This window comes from Triticum aestivum, chromosome 5A (assembly GCF_018294505.1).
Source record: "Triticum aestivum cultivar Chinese Spring chromosome 5A, IWGSC CS RefSeq v2.1, whole genome shotgun sequence".
NCBI lineage: Eukaryota > Viridiplantae > Streptophyta > Magnoliopsida > Poales > Poaceae > Triticum > Triticum aestivum.
In genome coordinates, this window is record NC_057806.1 from 38805098 (window position 1) to 38815743 (window position 10646).

The window sequence follows — 10646 nt, forward strand, 5'->3', positions numbered from 1 at the left end:
TTCGGATTGTAAGACTGCTCATGATCTCATATTTGGAAAGGTTTCATGGCTGCTCTAGTCAGTCTTGCGTACATGTCTATCTACTGGCCATCCTCCCTTCATATTTGCAATTGCACTGCAAACCAACTAATTGAAAGGGTCAAGTGCGGATTTGATATGACTTGTTAGGAGGAACACAATTTTAGCATCACACATACCTGCTTGTTCTCGTGCTCCTCAGAATCTTCAAAGTCATTCCTGTCTTTCAGAAGCTTGTTGTGTGAATTCTATGGTCACACAGGGGGGTTTGTGGTCTGCATGATGCAATGGTACAAACCAGCCATTGTCGTCAGAAGGTTGCAATTGAATCATTGCTTTACTCATTCAGGCATCTCTTTTCAATACCCTCAAGTCAATGTCAACTGTCTATAATTCTCGCTAGCATGGTATAGGACTAATTATAAATGAGCACCTATATCCAGAATTTACCTGACATACGAGTTCCTGGGGGCAGCAGTTATTGTCACCGTTGGTGTTACTACATCCATAATGGATACCATAACTAACTTCACCAGAATACAGATTCTGGAATTCATATGACTCTGCTAAAGAATTGAATTCAGTACCAACTGTATTTATCAGATGTTTAATAGCCACTGAACATAAGTTTTTCAGCGACTGAAAGACACAGTTCAAAGGAATAAGGATAGACATGGTCTGGACAGGGCAGATAACTTACCCCCCCCCCCCCCCCCCCCCACACACACACACACACAATTTTTTTTTCAGAAGTACAAGGGTGTGTAACTGAAACTATTAAGAATCAAGGATCACTACAGTATAATCTATCCTAGCAGATTATGTAGCTGGAAGCTAATCTGAATACAGAATCAGTACCTTCTCTTGTACCCTGACGGTTCATTGCCGCAACAACTTTTTTTGTACGAAACCTGTGTTGCTGTTCCAATGTATTCACTCAAATATTTTCAATTCAAAAAAAGATTCACTCAAAATTTATCACCCCATAACACCCTCCATCAGCGAAATTCATGAACTGGAAACAATTGCATATAAGTTCATGTACAGTGCCTTTCAAAGTGAACGCAAATCTGATTGTTCATTCCATCTTTGTATGGTCAGACAACCATGTGAAGGAACCATTTGTAACTGTCTTAATTAAAATCTAAGAGTTGGCATTCAAATGTAAGTTTACATACAGGTAAAACGGATTATCTAAAAAATGATAGCTAAGAAGTTTTATCATTCTCACACAAGGCAGAAATTAAAAGCAGATAAAAAAAAAGGCAACTAGTGAGCTACCATAGATTCATACATATACTTATATCATACAGATCAACCAATATATTGGAGAAGCACATTTTACAAAACCAACTCGCTTCCTCCAAAAGATCCCTGGAAACATAAAGACATGGCAACCTCATCTAAGGTTGCTATGCATCAAAAGTAACTAGATAGAAGCTAACCCAGGATGGGCACTACAAGTTTATCCAGGCTTAGTTGCCTTTTTGCAGGACTTAGCTGCTCTCCAAAGATCAATCGGAACGGAAGGATAGGCAGTAGCTCATACTTGCGGGACTAAATTTTGCGGGACATGGCTGCTCTCTCCAACACATCCACAATGATATCAGGCGAAGATCTTTTGAGTTGTACATACCCTTGGCTTGCAATCACATCATTCATTCTATTCAAAGAGAACATAAATTCGATGCAAGCATCTTTGAGATTGCTGCAATTGTGCTGGTCAGCTAGAGCTAAGATGGTTGCCACATTCTCAACATCAAGACTCTTGCATAGCATGCCTTCACATATCAGCTTCATCCTTTCCATGGCATACTTATCTGCAGCCACAAGTAAGTGCTTAACCATTTCTCTTTTGTCATCATCCTCGAGATCGTCCATGGAAGGCATTGAATCCGTGTAGATGAAGTGAAGAAATGACTTGAAAACAGCAGGCTGCATGTCATCAATAGTTATGTCCTGCGCCCCTTTGTCCCCCATCGGCCCGTAGAACTCGGCGTCGAAGACCGCTGATTGCGTCGCAAGCAAAACCTTATGAGCAGAAAAAACCTCCCCCTGCACCTTGAAAGTCACGTCTGCTCCTTTCTTCCCATCTAGTAATTTTGCAAGATTATCCAAAAGATGGGACGGCGGAACATGGGCCTCGAGTGGTTCCTTGATAACACTGACTTCACACTCGATCACGAGACAATCGTTTCTCAGGTACATCCACTCTACTTCAGTGGTGGTCTTCATGAACTTTGTTATGCCCAAAGATAGCCTTTTAGGGTCGAACACTAGTGGCTCTGTGAAGGAGCACACAACAATCGACTTCCCCTCAACCGGCTCACACAATCATGAAGTTAAAAGTGGCTCTCACCTCAGCGTTCTTGGTCAAGAACTCGAGAAAGAGGGAGGCGTAACCTTCGCCTGCCTCGCTTTTGTATCCGTCGGGGTAGTAGCGGATGCACCATTCGTAGCCGCCGACGGAGAATGCCGGAGAACGGAGGAATTTGCCTCTACCGATGCCCTTGAGAAGGCTGTAACCGGCGATCTCAAACGCGACCGTGGCCCGCATCGTCTGCGTCTCTGCTGTGCACCTCGACGGCATCCTCGATATTGAGCACTGCGATGCTGCCATTGTGGGATTGGGGGGGGGGGGGGGGGGGGGTGCGCCGGGTTGGAACTCTGGATTAAGGCCGGCGGCGCCGGGTTGCCTCAGAGGGGAGACTGGGGAGCGGCGGCGCGACGGAAGAAAGTGAGCGCCGGGATTGGGGGAAGTTCGAGACGAGGGTTTGGACAAAGGATGTGCGTATCCCCCGTTCGTAAGCCATCCGACGGCGGAAGCATCCACTGGCAACGAGAACCAGCGACGCCTCGGCCCATAAGCAGCCCACAATCACCACATAAAAGAAGAAGAAAAAAAAGGTCTCACCTCCCCGTCGCCGAACGAGCTCATGGCGCGGCCTCGCCGTCGCCATAGGAGCGGTCTCCATATCGTTGTCGCGCCGCTGCAGGCCGATTAGCTGATAACTGAATTTAGCTTTCAGACTTGATGACTGAATTAGCCCATGTCGCTGTAGCATTTCCACTTTTGCTACTTGTACATTTTCAGACATGATAACTGAATTCAGTTTGGCAAAAGAGATTAAGCATTCCATTTGCTACTTGTACATCTTCAGGCTTGATAACTGAATTTAGTTTGGCAAAAAGAGATTGAGCAATCCAATCAGTGTTCTAGTACTTAGTAAGCTGCTTGTGTAGAATTGAACAGAACCAAATGGAATTTGAGCATCTGCAAACTTCTGGACTAAACTGGATGCCAAATGTTGCCCAGAACTGAAATTTTACTGAAGCGAATGCAATAGTTTCCCAGAACTGAACCTAAACATAACTGAATGGCAACTAGTGCCCATAATTGAACTGAACTGGTGCACAAGTTAGATTACATGATTGCCCAAAGAGTAGTATTTCACCAGAATCTATTAATAATAATGTCGTCTGTGATTGGTCCCTGTTAATTAAATAAAGAAATAAAGGTTATTTTAAAAATTACAATGTCTACAATTGTAAATTAACCCTTGTTGTCTTTTACGGTCCCACTTCTTGTTTCTCATGTCCATCGCTTTAACGCATAGTGTGGAGGTAGAGACTTGATATTCATCAAATCAAGAACTTTAAGAGCATGACCACACAATATCCTCATTCTATCAAATTGTCAGCAGCTGCATGCAACTGTTTGCTTCAAAGGATCACGGATAACTTTATGCTCCTCCTCAAAGGTAAAATCTCCTGCTAGATATTCATTACAACCATCCAATGCCTTGGTGCAAGCTGCCAGGGATCTTTCATATTCACCTTGAAAGGCTTCAGATATACTATGTGTATAGAGCTTGCTAGCCTGCACCAACATAGGTGGTGGTCTCCTCATACTTCCTCCGTCCGGAAATACTTGTCATCAAAATGAATAAAAATGGATGTATCTAGATGTATTTTAGTTTTAGATACATCCCTTTTTGTCCATTTTGATGACAAGTATTTTCGGACGGAGGGAGTACATATTTTAGGCAACCTTTTCCTTGAATCAAATTCCGAAATTCAGCTCATTATTCCTTTTTCCCTGCACCACCCTTTCAAAATGATTAAAGAACACGACATATCAAAATCAGATTAGAAATGGGTTTTCAAGTCATTGTTCAGGCTCTCACTCAAGTGTGTCACTCCCTCAACCATTCCCTCCAGATTCCTCCCAATCCCTCTCTCAGTTTTTGTACGGCTAACCCCTCCCTGAATTATGTACAAATAAAAGTGAAGAGGCTTAAGTAGTGCCTATTTCTTACAGGATTGTGCTTTTGTAGCTAACATACGCAGAGGCTTCACTGAACATATGCTTGTACAATAGAAGTACTACTAACTGAAAAATTAAATCTATAATTGTCTGCTCCTGATCTCACAGTAGTTTGGTTCAAGACTTCAACTTCATTTTCTACTGAAATTCTCTAAATCAAAGACGAACTGCTGTGCAACCAAGGTTCATGTCAAGAAACCATTTGTAAATGTCTCTAACTGGAAATCTAACAGCTGGCATTCAAAATTGAAGTTCTTCATATAGGTAAAACAGATTATCTCAACAGTGATAGCCAAGAAACTCAAAGTTTTATCATTCTTCACATAAGCCAGATATTAAAGTGAGCAAATAATAGAGGCAACTAGTGAGGTACCGCAAATTCACATATACTTATATCAGATGGGGCAACCAATACACTGTAGACATACATTTTACAAAACCAACTCGCTTCCTCCAAAAGATCTCTGAAACTGAAAGAGATGGCACCTCATCTCAGGTGGCTATGTATCAAAAAGTAGCTAGATGGATTGATGGAAGCTAACCCAGGACGAGCATGTTAAATATAGCAAGACTTGGTTGTTTTCTTCAATCCAACATTTAAGGCGAAGATCAGGACTGAAGGATTAGCAGTAGCTCATGCCATGTTGGCGCACTAAATCTTGCAGGACTTAGCTGCTCTCTCCAACACATCCACGATGACATCAGGAGAAGATCTTTTGAGGTGTAGATAACCTTGGCTTGAGATCACATCTTTCATTCTATTTGAAGAGAGCATAAATTCAATGCAAGCATCTTTGAGGTTGTTGCATCTTTGATCAGGGTTGGGGTTGCATATCACTGATGGGGGCAAGTTTTTGCTGGGACCGGGGAGGCGTTTCTGCTACTACTGGCGGGGCATTTTGCCGTGCCCAAAATGCTACCACCATTGTTGGTTGGGAGCCACGGCACTGTCGCCACTGGTGTTGCTTCGGTCAATGTTTTGTTGCGATTGACGAAGGCGAGTGTCGGCAGCGATTCTCGACGGCGAGGCAAATAGGTGAGGGCGGCACAGTGAATTCTAGAGGAATTGAAAACAGGTGAATCTGCATCATGGGAAAACACCAAGAATTTTCCTTCAGAATTTGGCGCATGGTCTAATTGTGACATAAAACAAGGTGTAGCATAAAAAAGCATAAACACACGGGTTTGAAAATATTACTCTAGAATTGCATGCAAAGGGGAAAAAAATCATATAGTTGCCAATCCTAGAAACCAAATAACCTCAACAGGAATATTCCAAAAATCCTGTAAATTCCTTTGAACCAAAAGGCTTAAATGATAAATCTCACAACTTTTCTTATAATACAAGTATGTCAGCAACAACTGAGAATGGTGCGCGCATTTCCTTTTAATACGCTCCTATGTAAGTGCATTCACCTGAAAGAGGAACGGAGATAATGACACACAGAGTAACAATGTTGATAATAGAATAAAACTGAAGGGGAAGAAGAGGACTGAGAATCAGAAGTTAAGCTAACAAAATTTATCAATTTAGATTAAGCTAATCTCAATACTTTTTGTCGCCAGCGAAGAAACTTTCCCTATTTACATCAAATTTTTTTAGTACTTGCCATTTGCATCAAATTACCGAAACATAATGAGGCACATCGTTACCTTCAAGTAGTATACTTTTAGGCCAATATCCTACCTCAGAAAAACAAAATCAGACATGTAACCGTGACTTGCCTCAGAAGGCTGCATCAATGACATTAGCATCTTTAACTGCCTGTTTCATGGGAAAGGCAAGTTGCTGTTTCAATCTGATTCACTCGCTATATTAAATTCAGAAAAAGATTAACCCCACAATTCTCTTCGCACGACATCCTGTATGATCAAAGTTCATGAACATGAAGTAAGTGCATAAAAGAATTTATCTGTGCAGATTCATGTACAGTGCCTTTCAAAGGGGCTGATTGTTAATTCCATCTTTGTTGGCTCAGCCAACCATGTCAAGAAACCATTTGCAACTGTCTCTAATTCAAAATACAGCAGTTAGCATTCAAATATAAAATTTTCATACAGGTAAAACGGATTGTCTCAAAAGTGAAAGCCAAGAACTCAAAATTTTATCATTCTTGACATAAGCCAGATTGTCTCAAAAGTGGAAGCCAAGAACCCAAAGTTCAAACATTCAACATTGCATATAGACAGTCAAAATTATCAACAAATTAACATCTTAGAAAACAGAATCTACAACGGACTAAGCAAAGAAAGAAAACCATTCTCGCTTCCTCGGTGAAGAGTCTAGCACACAATTGTGCCACTGATAGATCCCGATAGTCTGCTAGCCAGCACTATAATCTTATTGAACTTAGAACCAGACTGCATACTAACTCAGTTTGGGCAGCACTGGTAGAAAAAAGAGTTTGGACAGAGGCAAAATAATTGTTCCCCGTTAGAGGGCTCTTTGGTTCGCATATAATTCTAAAAATTCAGAACTACAAAAATATAGGATCCGGATGTCATGCCATAGTGAATTTTAGAGAATTCAGAAACACATGAATGGACCTGTAATAGAAGGTGTTCTGTTGCAGCACATGAAAAAACACAGGAGTTTCTTAAAAGATTAGGTGCATGGTATAGTTGTCACAGAAACAAAGGTATGGCAATTTCCTCTGAAATCGCATGCAAAGTCAGCCATAGGAAAAATTCCTCTACTTTCCTATCCTACAAAGCAACAACCTCCATATCTTACTAGAACACACAGTCATACCACTGATAGATCCAGAGCACTACAATCATATTGTACTCTGAACCAAGAAACTTCCAATATGTAAAAGGAAACAATCGAGAGGAAATTGAGTGACATCTTTGCAATCAATCCAGAGAAACAAACTGTACAGCTGTCAATAATGATTTTAGCTGGATATGCAGAAGTATCTGGTGTCCACGAAACACTTAAGAGGCACCTACGTTGAACCCCTTCATGATACAATTCAGAAAAGTGAAGTGGCAATATGACTGAAACAAGTATACCCCTTCATGATACAGAGAGGTTTATTGAACTAAAGAAACCAAACTATTACTGCATGGATCACATAAAAACAATGAAGGGTTTAGTTTCAAATAAAATAGTATCAGTGCATCAAATTTTGCAATGCCCGCTGCATAGAAGAAAGGCACACAAAAAGGTGTAGAGATCAACCACATTTGGAACTATTCCTAGATAAATATGGTCAAGCAGTGGTTTTTTTTTTGGCATAGAAACAACGGATGCAAAACGAAATTGTGTACAAACTTAACCGAAATCACCCGTATGAAGGTATCACGAACATATTACCTCACTTCTTTTCTCGTTAGCTGCTAGATTCTGTCGGCAGAGCGAGATCCACGAACCGGTGCCATTATCGCCTTGCCAGGTGAACTCCAGCTTCGGGCGTAGGGCTAAAAACGTAGGGGATTCGATCCACCCCGGAGTAGGGTGATACCCACTCAATACCTAGGGATTAAACCTCTAGATTCCTCTCAATCGCTCTCTCGGTTTTTGTACACTTAATCCCTCCCTAAATTATGTACAAACACAAGTATAGAGGTTTAAGTAGTTGCCTATTTCTTACAGGATTGTGCTTGTGTAGCGAACATACACAGAGACTTCACCGAACGTATGCTAGTATAATAGAAGTGCTACTAACTGAAACTTAAATCTACAATTGCCTGTTCTCTGATCTCAAAGTAGTATAATAGAAGTGCTACTAACTGAAACATAAATCTACAATTGCCTGTTCTCTGATCTCAAAGTAGTATAATAGAAGTGCTACTAACTGAAACTTAAATCTACAATTGCTTGTTCTCTGATCTCAAAGTAGTTTGGTTCAGTTCATATTCTAACTGATTTTCTGAATCGAAGACACTGCTGTGCTGCCAAGGTTCATGTCAAGAAATCATTTGTAAATGTCTCTAATTAAAATCTAACAGTTGGCATCCAAATGTAAGTTCTCCATACAGGTAAATAGATTTATCTCAAAAGTGATGTCCAAGAACTCAAAGTTTTATCTTAGTTCACACAGGACAGAAATTAAAGTAAGCAGATAAAAAAGGCAACTAGGTGAGCTACCATAGATTCATCTATACTTATATCAGACAGGACAACCAATACAACAGAAACATACATTTTATAGGACCAACTCGGTTCCTCCAAAAGATCTCTGGAAACTGAAAGACATGGCAACCTCATCTCAGGTGGCTATATGTGCCAAAAATAACTAGATAGAAAATGAGCGTGCTGAATTTAGCAAGACTTAATTGCCTTCTCGAACCCAACATAAGCATCCACCTCCAAAGATCTACGGAGACTGAAGGATAAGCAGCAGCTTATACCAGGTAGGCGTACTAAATTTTGCAGGACCTAGCTGCTCTCTCAAACACATCTACAATGACATCAGGAGAATATCTTTTGAGGTGTGCATACCCTGGCTTGCCATCACATCATTCATTCTGTTCGAAGAGAGCATAAATTCGATGCAAGCATCTTTGAGGTTGCTGCAATGGTGCTGGTCAGCTAGAGCTAATATGGCAGCCACAGTCTCAACATCAAGACTCTTGCATAGCATGCCTTCACATATCCTCTTCATCCTTTCCATCCCATACTTATCTGCAGCCACGAGTAAGTGCTTAACCATTTCTATTTTGTCATCATCCTCAAGATCTCTCATGGAAGGCATTGAATCTGTGTAGATGAAGTGAAGAAATGCCCTGAAAACAGCAGGCTGCATGTCATCAATTGTTATGTCAAGGCTGCTTGGTTTGCTGCCAAAATTTGGGTTGCCAATAGGTAAGCAAACCAAAATTTTGTCTAGCAATTGGTTGGCACCTAGCCAACCTCTTAAAACTAGCAAAATTTTGGCAAGTTTTATAGCTGTCACTTGTTGGAAATGCCAAATGTTGGCTTGCCAATTTTTGTCTGCCAGCCAATCATGCCCGTTCTGCGCCCCCTTGTTCCCCAGTGGCCCATAGAACTCTGCTTCGAAGACTGGTGATCGCATCGCAAGCAAAATCTTATGAGCAGAAAATACCTCCCCTTGAACCTTAAATGTCACGTCCGCTCCTTTCTTCCCCTCTAGCAATGTTGCAAGATTATCCGAAAGGTCAGAGGGCGGCACATGGACATCAAATGTTTCCTTGATAACAGTGACCTCACACTCGATCACGAGACAATCGTTCCACAGGTTCGCCCACTCTACTTCAGCAGTGGTCTTCATGAACCTCCGCAAGCCCCAGGATGGCCTTTCACGGTCGAACACTTGTGGCTCTTCGGAGGAGGGCACCACAGTCGACTGCCCCTTAACCGGCTCCACAAGCATCAAATTGTAGGTCGCCCTCACCTCGGCGTTCTTGGTCAAGAGCTTGAGGAAGACAGAGACGCAACCTTCGCTCGCCTCGTCTGGGCTTCCGTCGGGGTAGTAGCGGATGCACCATTCGTAGCCGCCGACGGAGAATGCCGGAGAACGGAGGTATTTGCCTCTACCGAGGCCCTTGTGAAGGCTGTAGCCAGCGATCTCGAACGCAACCGTGGCCCGCGACGTTTGCGTCTCTGCTGTGCACCTCGCCGGCACCCTCACTATTGAACTCTGCGAACCTTCCATTGTGGGAGATCGGGGGAGGGGGGTGGGGATGGGGCGGGTCGAAACTCTCGATCAAGGCCGGCGGCGGTGGAAGAAGTGGCGTTGCCTCAGAGGCCGGCGGCGGTGGAAGAAGGTGCGAGACGAGGGTTTGGGAAAAGGGAAAAGTTTTGTGCTGAGGTGAGAAATTGTGATGTACGCTTCTACTACCAGTACTTCACCACTTCATTCATGTAAAAAAAAACTTTTCTCAAGAAGTTCTCATATTTTTCTCCTTGGCGAGTACTGGGCGCCGGCGCGCATTGGCCTGTCTCCTTCTCTCTCCACGCGCAGCGCAGGCACTGCCCCCATCGACTGGACATCCTCCCGGCCGCGGGCCACCACCCTCTCACCTAGACCTCCTTCCTCGCTCGCCGTCCTCGTAACCGCCACAGCATCTGTCCTCACCAGTCCAACACAAAGCCATCACTCCCGTAGCAAAAACGACGGCGTCTTGAAGCACGCCAACGCCCCCTGTCGTTGCAGCACCTAGCAGCCACCGTCGCTGCACTCTCGTGCCGTCGGCCGCAGCTCTCAACGTCGCCGCTCGCACCATTGACGCGTCAGTTGAAGCTTTTTCTCACAACGGTTGAAGCTTTTACCATGCCGATTGAAGTTTTTTACGCAGATTGAAGCTTCCCCCGTGCCGATTGAAGCTTTTTTTA

The 10646-nt window shown here is 43.0% G+C and overlaps 1 protein-coding gene and 1 pseudogene across 1 annotated transcript; both read right to left on the reverse strand.

The window, feature by feature from the left end:
- Nucleotides 1-1272: 1272 nt before the first annotated feature.
- LOC123106478 (BTB/POZ and MATH domain-containing protein 1-like) lies at nucleotides 1273-2655 on the reverse strand (annotated as a pseudogene).
- A 2245-nt stretch (nucleotides 2656-4900) lies between these two features.
- Nucleotides 4901-9997, reverse strand: LOC123106479 (BTB/POZ and MATH domain-containing protein 2-like). Its single transcript, XM_044528631.1, has 2 exons — nucleotides 8793-9997; nucleotides 4901-5077 (listed from the first exon to the last, which is right to left on the reverse strand). The coding sequence occupies exons 1-2, from the start codon at nucleotides 9964-9966 to the stop codon at nucleotides 4998-5000; spliced, it is 1254 nt and encodes a 417-aa protein (XP_044384566.1). The 5' UTR covers nucleotides 9967-9997; the 3' UTR covers nucleotides 4901-4997.
- Between the last annotated feature and the right edge of the window lie 649 nt (nucleotides 9998-10646).